Genomic DNA, 27,500 nt, shown 5'->3' with positions numbered 1-27,500 from the left:
AGCGATGACTATAATAAATATCAAAGGTATACAACAATATTTATTGTCAGCGATGACAGTATAATAACTGTCAAAGGTATACAACAATATTTATTGTCAGTGAGGACAGTATAATAACTGTCAAAGGTATACAACAATATTGATTGTCAGTGATGACAGTATAATAACTGTCAAAGGTATACAACAATATTTATTGTCAGCGATGACAGTATAATAACTGTCAAAGGTATACAACAATATTTATTGTCAGTGAGGACAGTATAATAACTGTCAAAGGTATACAACAATATTTATTGTCAGTGATGACAGTATACTAACTGTCAAAGGTATACAACAATATTTATTGTCAGTGATGACAGTATACTAACTGTCAAAGGTATACAACAATATTTATTGTCAGCGATGACAGTATACTAACTGTCAAAGGTATACAACAATATTTATTGTCAGTGAGGACAGTCTAATAACTGTCAAAGGTATACAACAATATTTATTGTCAGCGATGACGGTATAACAGCTGTCAAAGGTATACAACAATATTTATTGTCAGCGATGACGGTATAATAACTGTCAAAGGTATACAACAATATTTATTGTCAGTGATGACAGTATACTAACTGTCAAAGGTATACAACAATATTTATAGTCAGTGAGGACAGTATAATAGCTGTCAAAGGTATACAACAATATTTATTGTCAGTGAGGACAGTATACTAACTGTCAAAGGTGAACAAATTCATAATGTACAAGCAGCACAAGGTACGTGATTAATGATGTTGTTTCTTTTCATCCATGGTCATACTGATTCTCATACTGTTTTTTCTTTCGTCTCTCGCGTTTCTTCCCATGTTCTCTCGTCTCAAGTTCTGTTCTCTGGGCTGTTCACCTTACTATTCCTTCTTTCGTCATCTTGTTCCTTCACGCAACAAGTGTCAATTACTTCCCTTGCTCCTTCATCGCCGTCTGTCTGTGCTGACGTCTCCCTCTCACCAGTCGTTGGAACAGCACGTGCACACTGTTCCTCCAGTCTAACCCTGTTTTCACACACCACGTGTTTTCAACTGATGTCACGGTTGCCGTTTGGCGTTCAGCACGACGCTTCATCGCCCGGTTCATTTCCTTCTCAGTCAGTGACGTCACTCCTGAGGGTGGTGGACAAGACAGTGGAGGAAGTGACACAGGGGATGGAGAGAAAAAAGACAAAACCAAACCGAATGGGGTGGGGGTGAGAGGCTGAGACAGGGAACGTGGGGGAGGGGGAAAAGGAGGAAACAGTTGTGTGTTGTTGTTTTTTTACGATGCAGTGATGAGTTATCTGTCTGTGTGGTGATAATAGCATATAATTATCCGATTATCTACCGCGATCCCCTTCTTACCCCCCTCCTGGGTTCCCAGTCACCCGCCCTCTCATTCCTACCCCCTCCATCCCCTTTCCATACTGATCACCGCCCCACCTCCTCCCCTCCCCGCCCCTCCCCCCATTTTTTCCCTTTTAATACCTCTAAGAACCACGTTGTCTTCGATGGCACACCAACCAGTCGGAGACTAACACACTGGTCTGTCTACATGCCTCGACCAGCGACCTCCTATTGGGGTTTCATTAGGCACTGAAATAACATTTACCTTCATCGGAGCTCCTCGGGGTACTATGGATGGTAAAACACACACTTCGTTTTCTGTGCGGGTGAACGGGGGGGCTGGGTGCCGGGGGTAGGGGTGGGGGGTAGTGCTGCCCACCATACGGCTTACCTCTCTATATATGTGTTTTCACTCTTAGGCAAACCTGATTACTCTCTCGTCAATTTGGCTAACAGGCTTGCTAAGTACACTTTAGAGTTGGGGTGGAGTTAGTTGTGTGTTTGTGTGTGTGTGTGTGTGTGTGTGTGTGCTGCCTTACCTTGAAAACAAGCTTATTGGCATTTTCTCAGGTGGTTTTCTTTTTTTAATTTTTGTAGCTTTTATAGTCGCTTTTACAGACCAGAAACATACACACACTCACTCACAAACGGAGACGCATGCAAACACATTTTTGTTATGAAAATAGTCTTGTGAGCATGTACCAGTCCAAAATTATCCAATGGGTTTTGGAGTAGTTGGTTGGTTGTTTTTTTATAATCTGGTTGACAGGTGTCTGATGACCGTTTATCATTTAACTTGCAAGCAATGCCATATAAAAAAGGTGACGATTTGTCTAGTCAGCACTTTCCTGGTACAGAATTTCAATGTTAATATATACATATATATATATATATATATATATATATATATATATATATATATATATATATATACTCGAAGCAAATTTGGAAAAAAAAGTGGTGAGCTATTTGTGAGAAAAAGAACAACACTGGTTAGCAATCTGTGACTTATGAGCAATATTTTAATAGAAAAAAAAGAGAATGGTGAGCAATTTCCCAAACTGGTGAGCATTTACTCAAAACCAAACCCACTGACGAACAATTTCCTGGACCCAAAATGTCTGGCGACCACTCAGCTCCTGAGACAAGCGCACGGTGAGCAGGTTCCGACGCTCAAAACGTGCAGGTGTTGGTCCGCTGAGGCACAAGATCACCCGACACAGGGGGGCCTCATACTTCACTTCACTCGTCATGACGGTTAGCGCATTTTAAACAGCTGTCAGCCCCCACCCCCTCCACCCCTCGCCCCCACCTCCCCCATTCCCCCTACAACCCCCAAGACGTTGCATGCAGGTCACGTGTGTGCAGATGTATCTGTCTGTGCCTGGTAAGAGTGATATGAGTGGTCCAGACACGACACGGCGTTGTTATGTGCATGCAAATATCACGGCCCTTGAAGAATGTCTTGCATTATTGTGCGCAACTAGACAAGACTGCGAACACAACAATAATGCGCATAGGTGTTCATGTATGCAGTCACACACATGGACACGTATGTCAACGTGTATGTGTCCGCAACCGGGCGCGCGTACACTCCCAAACACACAATGAAACCCACGCGCGAGCGCGCACGCACGCATGCACACAAGCAAGCGCGTGTGCGCGCGCGCACACACACACACACACACACACACACTAACACACACACACACACTAACACACACACACAGCTTGGAAATGATAAAATCTTAAGACTCCGTCCATTAAAAATAAACCTTTACACAATAATATTTTGAGCCCCACTTTGTTGTGCGTACACTCGCGAGTGCATGCTTGCTTGGGTGCGTGCATGCTGTGCGCGCGCGTGTGTACGCGTGTGTAATGTGTCTGTGCATGCACACGCACGCACTCTCAGGCGCATAATGTATATAAACAAAAGTATATGAACCAGGACACCACCAAATCCTCTCGACGCACTACGAAGAAGAAACAGAGACAGTGTTATGTATGTAGCAAAACAGCACAACCCCTGCAGCCTGCTTGCCCTTGCAGTGTCGTTCAGGTCTTTCACCTGGCCGGGTGGGGGACATAACAAGGCTGTATCACCCAGATCCTCTTCTCACCCTGCCTGATCCACCCTCTCACCCACTCTGCAACCTGACCCCCTCACACACCATCCCCATCCCCCCTCCTCCCCCGCCCTCCCCCCGTCCCCCCTTCTCCTTTCAGGGGCCGTGCCTGACAGGCTGATTGTGAGTGGCAGAAAAGAGGGGCTCACAACTGGCTGGCCGACATGAGGGGTTGAAGAAAAAAACCATTCATTGGCTGAATGGGGTAAAAGAAGAGGCCGGCATCACTACTTGAGTGGAAGAATCTCATTAAAAAAACATTGTATGTCAGACGGGGTGGGGGTGGGGGTGGAGGGGCGTGGGGGGTTCTAGCTGTATGAAAAGCTAAGCAAAGCTTTGGGGGTTGGATACTTAATATCGCACGCCGATGAACTCCGCGTTTCTGTGCTGTCCACACGCACAGACACACGTAAGCAAACACGCACCTACGCACGCATACACAGACATGTACACACGCACACTCACACTGACACACGCACACAAAGAGAGAAGCATGCAAACTCAAGCTTGCACAACACACACACACACACACACACACACACACACGGAAGTGAGAGAGAGGAAAGAGGGGTGGGGAGGGGAGAACAGGAGTGGCGGTGCCAGGAACTGTGGACTGGAACCTTGACAAAACCAACCCGCCATCTCCATCTGAACAGCCAACTGCACGACAACAAACATGGCGCCTCAACTGCTGACCCAGAATTTGTCAGCCCCACGGAAAGGGAAAGGGATGGGAGAGGGGCAGAGAGAAAGATAGAAAGAGGGTGGGGAGTAGGTTATGCTGACAAAGAAGAAAGAAAGAAAGAAAGAAACGCAAAGAAAGTGGCCCACAGACAGACACTGTGACGACAAAAGCGGTAGGACGTCCTCTGCTGTGTACCCCCCCGAGAGGGATTACTCTGCCGGGTGAGTAAGCACACACTGTTTACCAAAGCTCCGCCATCTAACATTATCACAACCGACTTTATGTATGACATATTAAAAAAAAAAAAAACCCAACTAATAATAAGCGAAGAATGCCAAATTGAATCACCATATTTTTTGTGTGTGTGTTTACTCGGTGAACAAGCGCCAGTTAAAGAAATATCTGGACAAAGGCAGTGACGTTGGCACAGATGGGGTTTTACCGATATTCTAAAACATTACGCATGAGTGATGCCATATTCACTGTCCTGAACAGGGTGTGGGGTGGAGGGAACGGGGTGGAAGGGGGTGGGGTGGGGTGGGGCGTTTACGCAGGCGCTGCACACTTTGTAGATCAGACACTCTCTCTGAAAGAAGTCGGTTTATTACTGAAGTGGTGGCAGTTGTGGTGGTGGTGGCGGCGGCGACGGCGGTACTGCCTAATCGACCAAAGTAGTTGACATTTCTCACTGAGGCGAGCTGTCAAGACTTCATTCAGCCAAGCAGCTTTTCCTTCACCAAACTGCGGTCCACCCGTCGACCTCATAACAGTGACGCCACACCATTCAGGTCCCCCGACACAAACCTCTTCCATCCTCAGCACACCGGACGCACACCAGTGTAAACGCATGACGCCAAGGTTACCTTCATAATACACACTGAACACACACACACACACGCATACACACATATACACACACGCACACACACATACACGCGCGCGCACACACGCAAACACGCACACACACACACACGCACGCACACACACACACATACACACGCACACACACACACATATACACACACGCACACACACATACACGCGCGCACACACACGCAAACACGCACACACACACACGCACGCACACACACACATACACGCACACACACACATACACACACACACACCTCTGAACAACACACAATGACAATAACGGTGTGGACAACAATAACAACAGCAACAACAATACCCTGTCTTACATACCCGGCTGGAAAAGGCCTACATAAACAAGACAGAAGCAGACAAATGTCATCTCTCACCGCCTGGAGGGAGGAATAGCAGACACGGGATGAGGGAGGAGGAGGAACAGAAAAAGCGCGCGCGCGCGCGCACGTGTGTGTGTGTGTGTGTGTGTGTGTGTGTGTGTGTGATCGTATTTATTTGTGGCTATATTTACGTATGTCTTTTTTGTTTAAGTCTATGTATGTACGCATCTAATACTGAATATATATATATATATATATATATATATATATATAATCTTAAAACCCTGTCTCTGCACATAACCTCTGAATGAATGTATTAGTGTGATATGGAATCATCAACGAGATGTGATGCTGCAACAAGACTGCCAACCCAAAGATGGAACGAAGAAAGTCAAAAAAAGAAGTAAAAGAAGAAGCAGTAAAGGAGGAGGAGGAGGAGAAGAAAAAACAAAACAAAAAAAGAAACCAGCAACAAGAACTGGTGACTGGATCAGTAGAGAATGAGCTACAAGGAAGGACTGGTGACAGAACACTAAATAAAACGCAGAAACCAGGAAGTGACACCTCACAGTGTGGCATACTGACAGGACAGCGATACCCATCTCTCCACCCGTTATCCACCCGTCTTCCCTCACAAACAAGTCAGGGTGGTTGGGGGTGGGGGAAGGTGGTTGGGGGGGCTGTTGATTTTTTGTGACATCAAATTCATCATTTATCATTTTCACTGTTGTCAACTTGGCACGGCACTTCATGGGTCATTCAGAGCATCAAGATGCAAAATAACGAATGGCACTCATGCTTTTCTTTTGGATTTTAAAATCAAACTTGAGCAACATCTGTACGTAAGCCAAACCACGCACACCTTTCCTGTCTTTCCGTTTGCTTCGTTTCATTTTCACATTCAACTCGAGAACCGATCACATGGCTGGCAGATAATACAAACCATTTCTTTTTTTTATTTCATGTTTACTGTTATTTTTTATTTCTTTTTCTTTTTGTAACTAAGTAGCTAAGTCGAGTGACTGAAGCGTCGGATTTTCAGTTTGAGGATCTGGGGTTCGAACCCTGGTCGCGGCGCCTGGTGGGTGAAGGGTGGTCAACCAGAGGAACAGACGTGTCGGTGTCTCAGCCTCTTCCGTGTGTTTTTCGCACGTACGTTGAACATCCCGTAGTCCGTGTCAGTTTTTGGTGGGATGAGGAAATACACACGGTATGCACATCCCCGAAAGCGGAATATGGCTGGCTACAAGGCGGGATAAAAACGGACATGTATACAAGTTAAGGTCCACTCGTACACATGAATGAACGTGGAGTTAAAGCCCACAAATGAGGAAGAAGAAGGAGGAGGAGGAGGTGGAGGAGGAGTGGGGGGAGGGAGAGACGACAAAGAAGAAGATATAGAACAAAAATAAGAAAATACAGAACAACAACATCACGAACAACAAAAAGACGTACACAAGCACCAATCAAAACAAGAACACCAAGAACAACAACAAGACTCACGGTATACAAGCACCAATCAGAACAAGAACACCAAGAACAACAAGACTCAAGGTACACAAGCACCAATCAGAACAAGAACACCAAGAACAACTACAAGACGCACGGTATACAAGCACCAATCAGAACAAGTACACCAAGAAGAACAAACAAGATGCACGGTACACAAGCACCAATCAGAACAAGAACACCCAGAACAACAACAAGACTCACGGTACACAAGCACCAATCACAACAAGAACAAGACGCACGGTACACAAGCACCAATCACAACAAGAACAACAAGACGCACGGTACACAAGCGTTACACCAACCGACCTGGATAGGAGGAGGAGACGGCCTTGTTCAGCTCAGACTTCCTCAGCTGACTCTTGTCCTGCGGCACTCTCCGGCGCGGCATCTCCACGCTGGACGGGGCCGAGGAGGCCGCGGAGGCCGAGGCCGTGTGGAAGACACTGTCGCTGTCAGGGCTCACCTCCTTGCTGCTCCCCCCTGCCCCTCTCCCTGCCGCCACCTCCTCCTTCCCCACGTCCTCCCCTCTTCCTCCCTCGGCTCTTCTGGAGGAGGAGGAGGAGAAACCTTTGCTGGCGTCCTCGTCATTGTCGTCGCGTTTGGCTGGGTCTCCTTTGGAGGGAGGAGCAGAGATTGTGATCACCCCGTCGGTTGATGTCTGGCTTGGCGGAGCTGTTTCTGCTGTTGTTGTTGTTGCTGCTGATGTTGTGGTGGTGGCGAGGGTGGAGGTGGAGGGGGGCTTGACGAGGGGAGGGGAGGGGCAGAGACGGACCACCTGCCCCTCCGCCACCAAGCTGTGGGAGGGGGCGGGAGGGGTGGGGAGGGTGAGGGTAGGAGTGGCCACCTCCATCTCCTCCTTCTTGTCCTTGCTCTCTCTGCAACACGTCCAAAAAAAAGGGGGGGGGGGGAGAAACATTAACGTCAGTTGAGGAGGATGGGTGAAAAAGGGGGCATGGAACGATGCAATGTGTGTGTGTGTGTGTGTGTGTGTGTGAGAGAGAGAGAGAGAGAGAGAGAGAGAGCGAGAGAGCGCAAGCACGCACGCACGCACGCGCGTGTGCGTGACATAATTGCTCCAACTCTTACTACGTTCTGGAGACTAAAGACAGCCCAAACAGTCATGACAATATATTGATCACTTTCGTTTCATTCACCACCGTCGACTCCCTCCCTTTGCAGCCTCAAGCAGCTACCTCCCGGCCAGCAACGATTACACAACACACGGACACAGTTTCACAAAACAAACAAGCGAAAAAAAAGCAACTGCCAGGAGCTGGACCAGAGCAGCATAAAGAAACCGACCGCGTTACCAATAGCAGCTTGCAGCTGTACGACTTCATGCGGTCCTTCGAAGCAAGGAGCCAACAAATCGTTCAATATGTGTGAACAGAATCCAGTGACTCTCTTAAGTCGCCACTGTCTCATGCGAAGAACATAAAGTAAGCTGAAGGGGAACTGAAACTACGTTGTACTTGTAGCACAATGGGTGGGAAGACAAAGGATTGGTGTGGACAGAGAGAGAGAGCGGGGGGAGGGGGGTCAGGGGGGGGAGAGACAGACAGACAGACAGACAGACAGACAGAGACAGACTCTCTCACACACACACACACACAGAGCGCGCGCGCGCGCACACACACACGCACACACACACACACGCACACACACACACACACACACACACACACACACACACACACACACATAACACATGCAAGAATTCCTGGCTGGGGAGGGGTAAAACCCACAGCATGAAAGACAGTTAATGGGGCATGCAAAATGGGGAATCTGACACGGAGCACAGAGGTCAGAAAAGGAGACAGCGAGAGAGAAGGGGGGGAGGGAGAAAGAGGGAGAGAGAGAGAGGGAGAGAGAGAGAGAGACAGATGGATTACCGGGTGGATACAGAGAGAGAGAGAGAGAGAGACAGACAGACAGACAGACGGGCAGGCAGGCAGACCGACAGGGGCAGGATGAGACAACATCAACTGTACACATGACCTTCAAGGAGTCACACTTCCCTATCACACACACCTCCGTATACACATACACCTGTGTACACCCACCCATCCCCCACATCCATCCCCACCCCACACATACCCCAACCAAAACATACACCACAGCCACCCACATCTGCGACACAAGAACACAACACTGATGGCTGGGGGCCGGGGGTGGGGGGGGGGGGGGCACATCAGCCCATCCTGTTGAATAATGCGTCCTCTACCCCCCTCCCCCCCACACGAGAGGACAAAATAATCATCGCTGCCATCTTCGTTCAGCTCTCTGTCAACTGGCGGTTATCTCCTCCTAACTCAAGCCGTCTGTCCACTGCCAGGGACACAATATATCATCGCTTTCAACGCTGGGATCACCAGCCCCCAAATCTCCAGCAGCACGTTTCGCTGGAATTCGCACGGGTACTTCGGGTGGATTTGTTGTCCGGGACTCCAGCCCCTCAAACAACCAAACCTTCACAATACCCCAGCCCTCAACAACTTGACCTCAAGGGCGCATGCCAACAGATCGTTAAATACAGCTCTAACCGATTTGTTTTTCGTGGGGGAGAGAGTCTGAATTATGGGCCTCCCTCTCTCTCGGTCTTTCTATGTCTCTCTCTCTCTTTGTGTGTGTGTGTGTGTGTGTGTGTGTGTGTGTATGTGTGTGTGTGTGTGTGTATGTGTGTGTGTGTGTGTGTCTGTCTGCCTGTCTGTGAGTGTGCAAATGATATGGGAGATTCTGTGGGAGAGTTAAGCATGCCGGACACTGGTCTTCATTTATCCAGAGGGGCCTTGCCTTCATCACCCGTCAGCAATACTCGGTCAAGATGAGCCGACAAGGAGGAGATAGCTGGTGCTCAACAAGAACTGTGTGGAGATGGTTCTTCAAGCTCTTCACGGCTTCAGTACGAGTACTTGTACGTTCTGTTTTCTGCTGTCAGGTATACCTACCTACCTGTCGCATGTTGTCCAGTGCTCCTTCACTGGACCCTCATACCTCACTGTCATGTAGGTCTGAGAATGATGTTCACCTCTGTCTGTCTGTCTGTCTGTCCGCCTCTGATGTTGAACAGGATTCGGTTTCTTGTGATACTGGGAATATCTTGATTTTTTTTTTTAATATGATAATTGATATTAGCAAGATACGCTTGATCTGAAATTTGGAATGCGCAATACTTTTTTTTTGGTATAAAGACAAACAGACTGATTACGTGAACGATCATCATCATCAGCAGCATAGCTGGAGCTTTGTGATGGTCGTCATCATTACTAATGATATTTACATTCTGCCTTCTTACACACCTTATTTGAAATAATAATCTTTATATTCTGTCTATATGATTACATTCCATCTCCACAAAAAGAACAATATCTACATTCTACCTATCTTCCTCGAAAGAATAACATTTACATTATAATCTCCATTAAACGAATGATATTTACATTCTATTTTCTTACTGCCTTCAACGAAAGAACAATTTCCACATTATACCTTCCTCGAAAGAATATCTACATTCGACTTCCTGGGAAAAAAAGATCGCTATCGGAATCTTCATGTTCTTGTGTGACGGGTAAACAAATGATATTGTCAGTGTCAACCTCATACAGACCAGGACACCAGCGAACGAGTGCTGTACTGTATGGAGGAGAGACAGGAGAGAAAGCTGTCCTCCGTCTTTCTGCGGGCCTACCTGCACAACACAGCTGTACGGAATGCACACAGCGTACTCGCCCTACCTGTACAACACAGCTGTACGTAATGCACACTGCGTACTCGCCCTACCTGTACAACACAGCTGTACGTAATGCATACAGCATACTCGCCCTACCTGTACAACACAGCTGTACGTAATGCACACTGCGTACTCGCCCTACGTGTACAACACAGCTGTACGTAATGCACACAGCGTACTCGCCCTACCTGTACAACACAGCTGTACGTAATGCACACAGCGTACTCGCCCTACCTGTACAACACAGCTGTACGTAATGTACACAGCGTACTCGCCCTACCTGTACAACACAGCTGTACGTAATGCACACAGCGTACTCGCCCTACCTGTACAACACAGCTGTACGTAATGCACACAGCGTACTCGCCCTACCTGTACAACACAGCTGTATATAATGCACACAGCGTACTCGCCCTACCTGTACAACACAGCTGTATATAATGCACACAGCGTACTCGCCCTACCTGTACAACATAGCTGTATATAATGCACACAGCGTACTCGCCCTACCTGTACAACACAGCTGTACGTAATGTACACAGCGTACTCGCCCTACCTGTACAACATAGCTGTATATAATGCACACAGCGTACTCGCCCTACCTGTACAACACAGCTGTACATAATGTACACAGCGTACTCGCCCTACCTGTACAACACAGCTGTACGCAATGTACACAGCGTACTCGCCCTACCTGTACAACACAGCTGTACGTAATGCACACAGCGTACTCGCCCTACCTGTACAACACAGCTGTACGTAATGCACACAGCGTACTCGCCCTACCTGTACAACACAGCTGTACGTAATGCACACAGCGTACTCGCCCTACCTGTACAACACAGCTGTACGTAATGCACACAGCGTACTCGCCCTACCTGTACAACACAGCTGTATATAATGCACACAGCGTACTCGCCCTACCTGTACAACATAGCTGTATATAATGCACACAGCGTACTCGCCCTACCTGTACAACATAGCTGTATATAATGCGCACAGCGTACTCGCCCTACCTGTACAACATAGCTGTATATAATGCACACAGCGTACTCGCCCTACCTGTACAACATAGCTGTATATAATGCACACAGCGTACTCGCCCTACCTGTACAACATAGCTGTATATAATGCGCACAGCGTACTTGCCCTACCTGTACAACATAGCTGTATATAATGCACACAGCGTACTCGCCCTACCTGTACAACATAGCTGTATATAATGCACACAGCGTACTCGCCCTACCTGTACAACATAGCTGTATATAATGCGCACAGCGTACTTGCCCTACCTGTACAACATAGCTGTATATAATGCACACAGCGTACTCGCCCTACCTGTACAACATAGCTGTATATAATGCACACAGCGTACTCGCCCTACCTGTACACGATTCCTGCAAAAAGAGCGCCGATCTGATGGGACGGAAACCCGGCATGTGTTTTGTCTGGATCAGCAGTCCTGCTGGTATTTGGGTCCGACTGGCTCTGTGTGTGTGTGAGGGGGGGGGGGGGTGTGCGTGCGTGCGTGCGTGCGTGCGTGCGTGCGTGCGTGTGTGTGTGTGTGTGTGTGTGTGTGTGTGTGTGTGTACGTGAATGCGCTGTTTGCGTGCATGCGTGAATTTATGAGTGTATGTATACGTATGAGAGTGTTTGTGTGTGTGTATGCGTGGCTGCGTGTGTGTGTGTGTGTGTGTGTGTGTGTGTGTGTGTGTGTGTGTGTGTATGTGCGTATGCGTGGCTGTGTGTGTGTGTGTGTGTGTGTGTGTGTGTGTGTGTGTGTGTGTGTGTGTATGTGCGTATGCGTGGCTGTGTGTGTGTGTGTGTGTGTGTGTGTGTGTGTGTGCGTGCGTGTGTGCGTGCGTGTGTGTGTGTGTGTGTGTGTGTGTGTGTGTGTGTGTGTGTGTGTACGCGCGCGCGCTCGCGCTCTCTTGTACTGTTTGCTAGCGTCCGTACAGGAGGAGGAGGAGGAGGAGAAGGGGGAAAAGAAAGTGCAGCATCATTCCGGCGATGAAACTCCTGCCATCCTCACTCCAGCGGCACAGCTTCAGTCAGCCAGCACTGACGTGATTTAACCCCTTGTATGCTGAACCGTAGTGAAATGAGAATCAGGGTGGCATGAATTTCCAAGGCAGTCACTACTTTTTGTGTGACTGATTTCACTGAAGAAAAGTATGAGGCCACCTCGAGGGGAAGAGTTCCAAACTCAGAACGGTGACTGACAACATGAGCGGTGAGCCCAGTTTCATCTCAGTGAGGTGACAAGACTTCACTGACAGTCGAGCACAGTCGTCAACAGCAGCCAAGGGGTTAACCCCTAACAAGCCATCCCTAGCACCAAGACCTCTCTCTCCAATGACTGCCAGCCTGCATACCTTCCGCAAATCTGGGCGGGGAGTCGGTGCTCCATCCGCCCATCACATCACAAGCTCATCTGCCGACAGCCTGGGTCCTCTGACTGCAACGTGCACGTGCGAACCGCACCGCTTGCCATGATGCTTGATTTTAAGTGGAGCAGTTTTATATCGTTCGTTCACTTCTCTTGTCTTTTGATCCAGCTGTTTGTCATGAGACTTGCTCTCTTTGTGTGAGTGTGTGTGAGAGTGTGTGTGTCAGTGTGTGTGTTTGTGTGTGTGTGTGTGTGTGCGCGCGCGCAGGTGGAGGAAATAAAAAGTGCAGGGTAAAATGTTTGCTCGATGAAAGCTTTTTCCCGGGTTTTTTTATTTTGTGTGGATGGAAAGGAAAGAGCCATCAAACATTTAGGAAAGAGGAAGAACGAATCGACATGAAAGAATGAATGCCGGACTGATCTTTATTTTTCCCAACGGCAGAGATGATTTCAGAGAGAGAGAGAGACAGAGACAGAGACAGAGAGAGAGAGAGAGAGACTGACACTGAAAGAGAGAGAGAGAGTCACAGGGATGAGAAAGAGAGACAGAGACAGAGACAGACATTTCCGGCTCCTTGTCACAACCAACAGTCCTGGATCTGTTGAGTTTTCATGTCCTGCTGTCATGCCGGACACTTTCCCACCACTGTCATGTGTACGGAGAGAGTTTGTCCTACGGTGTTCTGCACGGGCTGTGAGCTGGGCCACACCCATGTGAGATACGTGACGGTGTGGCGGTCCCCCACTAGACTTAACGCGCTGTGCCTGGCTCCAAGTCAAGATTTGTTCCAGAACTTCCCCATGGGGGCACACGAGTAAAATGAAATACACAAAAGGCAAACAGGGCAAAAGCTCCGCAACAGAGCGATCACTGCCGCCCCAAGGCCCGACCAGCTTGTTTGGATGGTCAGGTATCTGATTTGGGTTTTACGCAGATGTGGTGCGGCGTCTCCGAGTCTGTAGTAGTCTGTACGCTTTGACACCTCCTTGGAACTGAAACTGAAACTGCAGCCAGTAAGAGGTCTTAGCTGGTGTCTTGCGTCTGTTGAATCTGAACAGTCTCCCTTCCATGAACACCACCAATGTGCAGTGCAGGGTCTCGTCTGGAGTGTGGACTGACGGCAGTCAGAATGCCAACGCTGGGACGGAGACAGAACGATCACGTGTGTATGTGTGTGTGTGTGTGTGCGCGCGCGCGCGCGCACGTGTATATGCTTGTGTGTGTTCGTGCGGACATTTGGCAAAGCGGCGCGGAGTGATTCCACGTGACGTGAAAAGTAGAGCAGAAAAACAACCAATCACAAAACCTGCTGTTGGCGTGCTCTCTGACGGCGTCACCAGGAAATCTCTCTAGACCCCCTCCGCCTGCCTCCTCACACACACACCTTCCGCCCCCCCCCCTCCCCCCCCCCCCCCCCCCCACACACACACCCTCTCTCTCTCTCGTTTATTACTTCCTCAGCACAGAAACATCGTACGTGTCTGCACAATCTTGCACGAGAAGTATGTCCCTGATAATGAAATTGCACGATTTTTAATTATTTAAAAATATATCACTGTACTTTTCTTAGGTGACGCGCTCACTCCGTTCGGAGTTGGTCACACACACAGACACACACAGACGCAGACACACAGACAGACAGACAGACAAACACAGACACACACAGACGCAGACACACAGACACAGACAGACAGAGAGAAATGAATAAATAAATAAGCAAAAGAACGCTGTTGCAGATACGGTTTGTGCATTTGGAACACGAGAGGTGTAACAGTACCAGACTTCCAGTCCTCTTGTGTTGTGGCTGCAGGCGGACACGGGGGAGAAGGGGGAGGGGGGGGGGGGAGAAGAAAGGTGGGGATGGGGGGTGTTGTGATTTGGTGTGTCTGCCTCGCCTTTCCATGTAAATGTTGGCACTGTACTGACAGCCAGCAAGGAGTTCCTCCCTTCAGCCGTCTGTCAACACTCTGCCTCCAGACTCCATGTCAGCGCGCGGGAAACTGACGGATGGATGTCACTGGTTCTACAACTCATGCGAGTGCATGGTCCCCATCCGAGCGCGCACGTGCATTCGCGCGCACGCACTCACGCACACACACACACACACACACACAGATCCTGATGTGTTTTCTCGGCTGTATTTTCACACTTTTTCATGAATAACGTCGATGTCCATTGCTCATCGAAATACTCCCGAACAAAAGAAATACTTCACTGCGTGAAAAATGTGACATCTAGAGAGAGTAACAGAATCAAATTAAACACGGATAAAATGACTTCCAGATAACCGAGGAGTTTGAAAAGCTTCTACGGAAAGGAAGAATCAGGTCGCTCATTTTGAGGGACAAAAAAGGGGATAACGTTTACATGGTCTCAACGCTACGTGGTTGAATGGGTCTTGAGGTTTGCTTTGATTGATCGTTCAACACTATTTTTGGGTTCTCTTCTTTAAGAACAGACGGGTAGCCAGCCTTGAAATGGCCGCTTTGGGCTGGAAACACAAGAGAGTTTGATTTGATTTCGCAATCACAAAACCCGTTCGATATGTTTCAAACCAACACATTTTGTGAGTGTTATCATTCTTCCCATCTTCCTATTGTGTTGTAAAAAGATCCCCCGCCCCCTCTAATTCTTCTTACTTTGGTTTTGAGTAAAATAATGAAGGCATCTGCACCTAAACTCCTCGTCCTCCCACATACTCGCACATCCTCACCTCTTCTTCATTGTGAGAACGAGAGAGAGAGAGAGAGAGAGAGATGGAGGAGGGGGACAGGCAGACAGAGAGAGAGAGAGAGATAGTGAGAAACAGACAGACAGACAGACAGACAGAGAGGGCGCCTTTTACCCAAACAGTCCAACACTACCCTGTGAGTATTTCTGTGGACCTCCAGGTCTGGATCTGGATCCTGGGTGACACCTATAGGTCAAGGGTGGAGATGTGTCTCTGTAGTTCCCAGTTGTCCACACTGTGCACATCTACCCTTGCGATAACCCTCCACTCTCAACCTCTTCGTGTGTGAAACGCGTTCACAATGGATAACTATGCCCCGTTCACAATCATTTCATGCACATCAGCAGTGGATGGGTCACGAAAACAAGAGCATCTCCAGCAAGCATCGACCCCGAAAACTGAAAGTGGACGATGGCAGCAGGAAAATGAGTGTTCGTGCAAGAAAAAGCTCACGTTAGAAACAACAACAACAACAACATCAGCAGCATCAACTACCACAACCATCACTTGGAGAAGCTGGGAGAGCCAGAACCCGCACACAAACAATAACAGACACTTGGCAAAACACCCACGGCTTAAAAAGCGGCGCAATTAACCAACACAAGACAGGAGATATTTTATGTAACGCAAAGATAACTGCAGAAAAAGGAACCATAAGGAAAAAACAAAACAAAAACAAAGAACACCCCATTTCCATCTTCTGTAAAGAGAACAGCTTGCGATTACGATAATACAAACCGGATTGCGGGCCTTTTGTTCTGCGAAGCAATTATGGCGTAATTATATCTGGGTAGCATGGCTCCCTCTTTCTGGCTCACCAACAATGCCACTATCAAGTCATCTCGTCTGTAGCAGGCGGAGAGGGAAAACAAAACAAAAGATAACGTTGACACATATTTAAAAAAAAAAATTCCCCAGTCCAAGTGCAAAAAGAGCTAAGCTTAAACAGTACAGTTTGTTAAATTTATTATATTTACTTCGACTTAGACACTGCATCGGGTATATGGGCTGCAACACCATGCCATCGTACAATAGGTGTTTCATATGTACAATCGTTTCTACCCGACGTTTAGGCAGCCACATAGTTCTGGAAGTTCTGTATGCTGGGTATGTTTGTGTTTCCACTACCCACTGAGCGCTGGGGCAGATTACGGGATATTCTAACGCGCGCGGTTTGCTCTTCCGTACGTGTCTGGAAATCCGGATCCTAGCATCGAAAGTCTAACGCTCCAATCAACGGCTATTGCACCCGTCACTGGACCGATAGTTTCTCCGGGCCATCCCTCGTTGAATGCTTCTTTCTTGTCAGCGTTAAAGTGTTGGGGTTGACTTGCTGTACAACAACAACACCAATGATAATGATAATACTAACAACAACAGCAAACATAATAATAATACTATAATAATAACAACAACAACAACACACACACACACACTGACAGACACACCAATTCATGCACACACAGCTAGCTCCTCTTTCCTTGCCTTTCCCCAGCTCTCCATAGAAAGAGAAAGGGAGTGTGGAATGTCAGTGTAACCGTTCGTTAATCCCTTCCAGAAACCTCGCCAATAACATCCCTCCCCTATTCCATTTACTCCCTGGCCTTTCTAACCACTCACCAAAAGACACCCTGGCATGTTTTCAAAACTTTCAGATCAACTAGCTTCACTAATCTGAAAAACACAGAACTGTGTATAAAATTACGTTCAGCAGATAGCGACACAAATAAACGTCCATATCATGCTCTCTTCTAAAACAAACACGCGTCGGCGAATGTTTCTGACAGGTGACACGGAAATAAAGATAACAAACAACACTGACAGGTCCAGGATACAAACATACACATCTACATACACCACTGATTAATTTCTGCATTGCATAAGTTATGTTTTGGACGTGGACCAATTTGTATCCCAGGGTATAGAATCAGACTAAGTATCTGAATCAATATTAACTTTCAATTAACAAGGTTTATAAGACACACATTCGGAGTCACACATACCTCACGCACAAAGGTAAGTTAACAAATAACGTAAAATGTGGAACAAGTTATATGTTAAAGGGAGGGTATTTTTTTCTCGAGTAACACCGGCAAGGCGATGTATTTTCAATGCTTTTTCATGTTGCTGCGTAGGCGTTCTGTAAATACCTGCACTATCATGTGCCTGCTATATCTATTTCTCCAGAAATATGTCTGTCTGTCTACCTGCCTCTCTCTCTATCTCACGCACACATGCATACACAACAGCACTCACATTCACTGGTACAAACGCATAAATGTTTGTTTCTATTTCATTTTCCTGTCATCGTCCCCATCATTTACTTTGATCATAATTATCATCAGGATCAGCTGCAGCAACAACAACAAAAGTAGCAGCAGGAGTCGGATAATATTAATATCTTCATTACTTTCATTGTTGAGGTCTCTCATATACAGCTCTCACGGAAGCGGCTTTTTGATTGTTGTTGCTGGGTTTTATTGTTGACATTTTTCAACTTTTTTTTTTATCTCTTTGATTGTTTGTTTGTTTATCTATCTCTCTGTTTGAGAAGACAGGATTAGAAGGAAAGGGAACATAAGGAAGACATCAGCATTCAGTCACCTTGCCAGACCTAAGCCACCCTGTATGAGATACATCGGTATGCACAGAGTTAGATTACAGACAGCGTGAGTGACAGACACATATACAGAGTGAACCCTGTACCCCAACCCCCACCCCCACCCCCAGCCCCCTTCACCACAGCTTGACTGGGGGTGGTGTGGATGCCAACATTTCGGACGAGATGTTAAATCGTGGTCCCGTGTTGTCTTAGGCAAACGTCTGGACTATAAAAAAAACAACAACAACTGGAAATCTACTTTGACAAGTAGACAAATATTCACTGGCACAGGAAAAGAAAGAAAAAAAGAAGAAAATGTGGCGCTGCCGTGCTGAAGAGGCAACCAGAAAATGTGACACAGTGCCATCTGTTGTGACAAGACAGTAATCCATTGGCTCCCTTTCAATTCTTGCCTTACATTCTTTTCAAGCGTAGTGAATGCACGCTGCGTGCACACAACACGAAGGACGTCGTCAGGTCGTCCCATTTTCAAGGTTCAGGCACAGGTTGGGGAAGCCGGGACTGGAGGGGGGGGGGGGGGGAGAAAACAATCCACGGTACCCGACTGAGGCTGGACCCAAAGTTTGATCTCTCGCTTTCGTTTCTTTTCTTCTTTCTGTTGCTGTCAGTTTGGAGCTGTTGCCGTTGATGTCCTATCACGTGTGCTGTTTAAGCGGCAATGCCCTAACGCCGCTTTCAACCCCCACCCCCACCCCCCACCCCTCACCTCCCCCAACACACACACACATCGCTGTCTCTTCTGTCGCAGTCTCAGCTCCCGGTCCGGCAAACCACCTGGAATGAACGACCATCGTAATGCAACCACAATGCCAGCACTGGAGAAGACCTCGCACTTCTGTTGGGTCAGTGTGACGGTGATCGGGTAGCGCCCGTTCAGATTCAACAATTATGTAGTACCCCAAGACACCACTCAGTGATATACTAAGACCCCGTACTGAATGATGCTACACTTGCAAAGCAGGAGCCCGAACACTGAGAGCGTCTTACGTTCTCAAACCGATTTCATAGAAGACGTTTGCTTGCTTTACATCAAGTTTCACACATGACAGCAAGTACCTATGACTTGTGCTTGGCCTACATCAAATTTCCAGCATGGCAACAAGTGGCTGTCACCAGTGCTTGGCTATCATCAAAGTTTACGCATGGCAAACAAGCGCCTGTGACCTGTTCTTGGTTTACATCAAATTTCACGCTTGGCAGCAAGCACCTATGACTTGTACTTGGCCTACATCAAATTTCCAGCATGGCAACAAGCGCCTATGACCTGTGCATTGCTTACATCAAATTTCACGCATGGCAGCAAGCGCCTGTGACTGTTCCAGCACCGTGCGCTCATCAGCGGCAGAGGAGGAGGAGAGGCCACAGCCTTCACAACAAAAAGTGGGACCAGAGGGGAAAAACACACACACACACACACACACACACACACACACACACACACCAAAAAAAAAACAACAACACAAAAAACAAAAACAAAAACCCAACTAGCTTCCTTCCCCATCACAAGTGATGTGTCAAGGACATTCCAGACAGACAGTGCAGCAGGTAAGAGTAAGACAGCCGCAGCAGCCAACAGTTGGAACTGCTCCGAGAACTGGCATGCATGGTTTTCACCAGAACCATGGAACGGTGAAACACGGCTGGAGCTGTTTTTTTTTTCTCTTGACTGTCTTCGCTAAAGCTTTTCATCTTCTTCTCATTTTCTGCTGAGTATGTCTTTCGTCTTTCAGATGTCACTTCTAGTTTATTTATTTACTTATTTTGAATATTATATATATATATATGTGTTCGTCAACATCCTTCCTTTCCTGACTCTGTTCTGATCAATAGCACACCTGTTTCACTTTCTCCCTCTGTTCGCAGTCTTGGTGTAATCCTGGACCAGTCTCTTTCCTTCCAACAGCACATTTCGAATATCTGTAAAGTTGCCTATTTGGAACTGCGTAGAATCAGCTCTATCCGCCACTATCTCTCAACCGATGCAACCAAGACACTTGTATGCTCTCTGGTTCTCTCAAGATTGGATTACTGCAACTCTCTTTTGGCCGGCCTTCCCAAATACCTGTTAGACAGACTCCAACGAATTCAGAATAACGCTGCCAGACTCATTTGCATAGCTTCTAAATTTGACCATGTTTCTCCTCTCCTTCAGTCTCTCCACTGGTTGCCTGTTTCTGATCGAATAGACTATAAGCTATCCACTCTGACCTTTTCTGCAGTCAACGGATCTGGCCCCAAGTATCTTTCTGAACTCATCCATATCTATACCCCGTCTCGCCAGCTCCGTTCTTCCTCTGATACTCGACTTCTCAGGATACCTCACGTCAGAAGTAAGACCTATGGACACAGATCGTTTTCTTTTCAATCGCCAAAGACGTGGAACAAGCTCCCTGATAACCTCCGTCACTCTGATTCCCTCGCATCTTTTAAATCTCGTCTCAAAACTCACCTTTTCCCTCAGCAATAAGTTCAATTGTGGCAGGTCCACAACTACATGCATGTATATGAATGTGTATTGTGTGTGCGTGTGTTTATGTAAGTTTGTGCCTGCCTATGTGTGCGTATTTGTTAGGGTAGCTGTTAGATACACATGTATGTTAAAATGTATGTATGCAGTGTGTGTGTGTGTGTGCGTGCGTGCGTGTGTGTGTGCGCGTACGTGCGTGCGTGCGTGTGTGTGTGTGTGTGTGGTCACATTTTGGTGTGTGTATGTAACATAGATATAATGTTTTATGTTATCAAAAGCGTTTTTGTAAAGCACCTAGAGCAGATTTCTGGATAGTGTGCTATATAAGTATCCATTATTATTATTATTATTATTATATATATATATATATATATATATATATATATATATATATAGACAGACAGATAGGTAGATAGCCCGAATAGATAGATAGATAGATATAGCAGCTATAGATATAGGGTAGGTATGCCAAATTGCGAACGATCCAGTCGAAGCGACCAGCTCAACGTGTGTACTGCAAATAAAACTTGTCGCACGACAGTCAAACGTAGTTCTTTTGTTTTTGAAGGCTTTCTCCGATTGGTTGCACCAGGAAAAGTTCGTCTGCTCATTCTTTTCAACGTTTTGTCGACGTTAGAAGTAACGAGGGTGCCTGAGGGTAAATGCGAACGGGCAAGTCCAATGATTGCGAAAAATGGCTTTGGGTACATGTCCGACGAAAATTAAGACAGAAGCAGGTCTTTAACTCATTGGACATTACATATTATTTTGGCCACACATGCACACAAACACATAAACAGACGTTTAAACACACACACCCCGAGCAGCACACAAACACACCCTTTTGAGAGCACCCAGTAATTGTGCAGCATCGTTCGCAAATATACACATCAAAATACCCAATGGTGTAACTGCAAACGACACAATTCTGCAGATGCCTGTCGAGTCAAGGCCGACGTTCTGATCTGTCACCAATATGCTTTCTCAATTTCTCCCAGCACTGGTAATGCGCATACAACATATCCGATCACATCAGCCATTTTAAACTGCGTCAATGTTCAGTCCTACAAATTGCTTCCCTTGATTTTAGGATTTTGAGAGAACGTTTGTAACCTTGGTCGGCAGTGGTGCGCGAAGAGAAGAAAGAGCGCGGAAACAGTAGCCAGAAATAGCTGATGTTTGACTGGTTCTTGGAAATGGACTGATATTCATTATGGTATTAGAAAAAGGTCGAAGCAGATGTTAAATTGTGAAATGCAACCGTCAGTTAAGAACGCTTCGAAGTGGGGCGGTACAAGGAATCAGTCGTTCGGAATTACACACTGTTCGCAATTACCCATTCCTACCCCCTCTTTCTCTCTCTCTCTGTGAGAAAGATTGAGAGAGAGAGGGGGGGGGAGGGAGAGAGAAAGAGTGAGAAAGAGAGACGGCAGAACGATTGAGAGACAGAAAGGGCAAGATAGATATATATAATAATAACGATAACTTTGTGAATTAATTTACTTTCGAGTCTTCTGAGAATACATGGGGCACAGCCGGACATTATTATAAACATAAGAACACCTTTGTTACATGTCAGTTTCAGAGAGAGATGGGGGCGGAAGGGGGCGTTGGACGGGCAAATTTCTATTTTACCAAGGTTATGAAATAAGCAACTGTACGTTTTCCACCCAGCCCTGGTTCCGTGGAAAAGGAGAGGCAGACAGACAGACAGACAAACGCCAGAAAGAAAGACACTACCAGCATCACATACACACACCATACCTGCCCGAATATTACACCCCGCGCCAGGGGTCACTGTCACCACCTCTGTCTTCTTCTCCTGACGTGTCGTGCCGGGAGTGTCACACAGCACGTGACACCACCACAACTAACGACAACACCACAACCCCCACCACACAAATAACATCGATAACACAACACCACTCCCCCCCCACTCCCCATCAAGCACGGAAACGAACCCCCACCACTGACCGCCACCACCACCACTGACCACCACCACCACCACTGACCGCCACCACTACCACCACCACCGCACCGTCACTACCACCACCACCACCACACCACTCCACACTCCCTCAGTGTCATCAATGGCAGCACCACACTGCAGCCTCTGAACCCCTCCTTCCTCCCCGACAGACTGACTGACACTGACACACTCCGTCCACAGGACCCAAAAGACAATACCTATGTACAGGTACAGTCTCTTTGACACAACACACACGCACGGAGATCCGGCTGTGCAGGAGGCGGGGGAGTGTGGGAGGGGGAGAAGAAGACACACCGGTAGTGGAGGAATGTGGATGGATGGTGGTGGGGGGAGTAGAAAGTAGGAAGGAGAATGGGTGTGGAAGGGGGTGGGAGAGGTAGGAAACGTAAAGTAACGAGTCCACCATCATCAGGGCACGGTTCCAAGAAGAAAGTAAGAATGCGTCGTCATCACCATCATCATCATCCTCTGTGCACGGAACGAGGGGTGAAGGGGGTGGGGGCGTAGGTTAGATGGAGGAAGATACATAGAGCTCCAAGAAACACTCACTACCCCCCCCCCCCCCCGCCCCCCTCCACACAAACACACCCTCTCTCGACGATTCCCCCAGATAATAAAAACAGCAACACTGACTCCCAAGCACGCGTAAACACGGCACATGTTTATTCGCACGCAGCATGCACACGAACCCACACACCTACACATTCCACTCAAGCGAACACGCACACACACGAAGACACACATACACACACGAAGACACACACACACACACAGACGCGGGCGCACCACACACACACACACACACACACCAAAATCCAGACAAAGTCACAGACAGACAGACATGCGTATCACTGATTATTCTGCCGTTCTCAGCATCCGAACACTGACACAGGGTACGAACTTCACGCCATGCCAAACGATTTACGCCACGTTGTCTTCTCTGCTTTGCCGCCAAGCTTTCCTTTTATATATATATATATATGTGTGTGTGTGTGTGTGTGTGTGTGTGTGTGTGTGTTACAACCCGGCCAACCGCCAACGCCATACCAGAACTAACAAACCAAACCACCACCCCGATCCATACTAAAAAAAAAAAAGAAAAAAAAGAAAAGAAAAAAAAAGCAAGTAATTTAAAGCAAACACAAAGACAAGAAACAAAATAAAAAAACACTATCGAACGTGCGCAACAGATGAAAGCACTTTTCAAACAGTGATAGCAGCGTGCCCTCAGTAACAAATCATTTCCATCCCCGTTGTTTCTCGCATGTGAGACGCGAAATAATTACACAACATTCCATCGCTAAGGCACTGCAGTCAGCCACTACAGGCTGGATGTGGTTTGCTCTACTGGGAAAACAGCAAATATAGAGGGTGGGAGGGAGGGGAGAGAGAGAGAGAGAGTCAGACAGACAGACAGACAGACAGACAGAGAGAGAGCCAGACAGACAGACAGACAGACAGACATACATACAGACAGACAAACAGAGACAGACAGACAGAGAGAGAGAGAGCCAGACAGACAGACAGACAGAGAGAGAGCCAGACAGACAGACAGACAGACAGACAAAAATACAGACAGACAAACAGAGACAGACAGACAGACATAGAAAAGCAATCTCTCTGCAAACTGTGAGAATGGTCAGTGTTTTTCCTGCGTATTTCGTATTGGTTTTTCGGCGAATTTTATAGGAGGCCAACACACACACACACACACACACACACACACACACACACACACACACACACATACACACACACTGTGCCACACCACACAGACACACCACCACCGCCATCACACCACGCATAGACAACGAGACAGATAGACAAATACAAACACACAGACACAGACAGACAGACAGACAGACAGAAACACACACACACACACACACACACACACACACACACACACACAACCACGTGGACGACAGAGATAACTTCATCACTGTTTCCTCAGCGGATGTCAGTGAATGTCCGTCACAGACTACCACAGCTGGCCTGCTTGGGGCCGTCCCCGACTGCTGCCCCTATATCTGTTTCTATTTACTGCAGTACGTGCTTGCTGCAATCATTTGTCAATCATGGAACATGCGCCCATCTTGCACGAACTACTTTGTTTGACTAATATATTGTCTGAAATCTTTCAAAAACTGTAGCTGATGTCTCCGAATACCGTTTGCATTGCACTGTTTTCCTTTTTCGTTCCTCTGCCATTGGCTGACCTTTTTGTTGCTTACGTTTCCACTGGAAGTGACACTTTGTGCATGCCTTCAATAGTGAAAGCGTACACACGGGCGCGCGTGTCAGTGTGTTTGTGTGTGTGTTTGTGCGCGCGCGCGTGTTTGTGTGTGTGTGTGTATAAATGTGCGTGGACGGTGTGGGGTATAGGGGTATGGACGGTGGTTATTCCGTCGTTCTTCTTTCATTTCCAGCGGTTTATGTTTTCCGTTTGTTAGGAAGGTTCAACCCTCAATAACACTGTTCACCATCTTGCCATCATTATCACTATAATCACCACCACCACCATCACCAAAAACAAATTAGTACTCAAACAATATCTTATCAAAGTGTTGTGTTAACATACTTGCACCAGTCATAAAAAGCTGGTATCACCAAGCACGGCAAGGACACACAACCCATGTCGCTAATGACTGACTGCGTTCCCCTCACCAGTGCTCGTTGCTTGGACACTTGTTCCACATCAACAACTAGAACAGGACAAAGTCAAAATGTAAAGAAGAGTCGCTGGATCTGTTTTATACGGTGTTTCAAAAACCGACCATCTACGCACGTCAGAACGCAAAAGACGACCTCCGTAAACCGTTCTGCATATCTCTCAGCACGCGCTGAGAAAACGGGCTGAACAACTGCTGTGCTTGATCAGTCACCACGACCATGGTCTCCAGTTATATAACATTGATGTTCATTTAATTGAACTGCACACATTCCATGCTTCAACCTGACGACAGGGACGGGGCGATAACTATACTGACACGACGACACATAACGTCACTCTGAGAATTATTATATTCGCGATTAAACGGATTCTCGAAACAGACATATCTTAATGACAGGCTCCTGCCAGGTTCGTAACACTTAAACTGAACGGGACAAACGCACATGCACACATACACAGTCACACAACAACAATGAAGGCGCACAAACCAACCAACCAACCAACCTCCCCCCGCCCCCCAACACACACACCAGCGAATAAGCAAAACACAGTCACTTCGTACACTGATCTTTTAAACCCTTGGCCTGTCAATTCACCACCAGACGCATTCCTGTTCAAAGACACCAGACTCTATCATCAACTATCATGACAGCTGGCAGCCAAGTACTGCACTAACGACAACTGAACACTGACTGAAATCGAGAGGCCCGAAACGTCAGTGCGCCATCTCCAGAAGTACTGACCACGTGGACACAATACCTACAATACAAACAACAATCCATGCACACAACTCACTCACCCTGCTCCCATGTCGACACAGGATCCACGGTTGACTCTTTGTGTTCCGGGGGGAGAAGGCAGGGAGGCGTGACCTCACTACCACAACTCGGCCTGAAGCCGGCTGCTAATTAGGGGTAATTAAGTCTACAATCCTCGCTGCACAGAGCTAGAGTTTGTCACCAGGCCACACTAGTGCACTGGCTGGATGACGAAGGTCCTGGTTCTGGCGTGGTGTTCTGGCTCCATAACCCGTGGTTTGGCTGGGAGGGCAGGGGGGGTGTCATAGTGTCACACACCTTGCAGCTTGCTCACACTCTGGTGGCACTGGGTCTTGTTACTCATACCCCTCCTACCTATGGTGAACCTGGTCATTTTTGTTTATTTACTTATAGTCTGTTCACCTAAGATGATGTCACGCGCACAGACAAACACACACTTTGACTGGAAACACAGTGACTCACTGGTCCTCTTAACGCTTTCGATACGCGGCGGCGGACGCTGTGTTACTCAATCCGTACTCTTGACAAACTGCGACAAACTGTGAGAGAACACGGATCTCTATAACTCCTCTTCGCAGTCACTGCGCGTCACAGGCCATTGAATCGGCCATCGCTCTCTGTTCCATCTTCCAGGACACCAGCCTGGCTGCAGCATCCCATCCATGTCTTTGTCTCCGCTACCAGGTCAGCCACAATGTCCGAAATACCCATCAACATCAACAGTCGAAAACGTTTGCCTTTGGTTCAGTTGATGTTGTTGTTGCAGCTGACCACAAGGATCACCACCATCAGGCCAGAGTTACCCAACTTTCTGACGATTGTACAAGACCATCTTGAGCTTCTCAAAATCGATAGAGGTTTCATGATAAAATAGCTCCCCTTCTTACCAAACTAATCACTCTGACATAAATCCACTACAGACTAACACTTTGTTGTCTACAAAGTCCATTTCCGCACAACGACGGCGTTCAGGCGAAATGAAGCTGGGCTCCGTTCAGAGGAGAAGGCTGCAGGACTACGCAGTCAGTCAGTCAGTAGTTTGTGGTCTGCCTGCTCTCTTTTTCCTCCTCACCCCACGACAAGTGAGAGCACTGACAGCAGTGAAAGTGAGAGAGACAGGCTCTCCTGCTCTGTGAAGGAAGCACCCACCCCCGCCACCAGCCTGAAAAGACCAGCCACCCTGCCAATTTCAGCAGCAGCAGCAGAGCCGAGAGAGAGAGAGGGGTG

General features: G+C 47.4%; 1 protein-coding gene across 5 annotated transcripts in view; it reads right to left on the bottom strand.

Moving 5' to 3' along the window:
- LOC143282905 (uncharacterized) overlaps positions 1–27,500 on the bottom strand; it is a 315,044-nt gene that overhangs the window by 119,936 nt on the left and 167,608 nt on the right. For all 5 annotated transcript variants that reach the window (XM_076588788.1, XM_076588797.1, XM_076588813.1 and 2 more), the window contains exon 5: positions 7,196–7,764. In XM_076588788.1, coding sequence (XP_076444903.1) covers positions 7,196–7,764 — 569 coding nt within the window. The remainder of the gene's footprint in view (positions 1–7,195; positions 7,765–27,500) is intronic.

Source organism: Babylonia areolata, chromosome 1 (genome assembly GCF_041734735.1).
Source record: "Babylonia areolata isolate BAREFJ2019XMU chromosome 1, ASM4173473v1, whole genome shotgun sequence".
In the NCBI taxonomy this organism is placed as follows: Eukaryota; Metazoa; Mollusca; class Gastropoda; order Neogastropoda; family Buccinidae; genus Babylonia; species Babylonia areolata.
The sequence above is the reverse complement of the archived record's forward strand: the minus strand, read 5'-3'. Positions and strand labels throughout refer to the sequence as shown.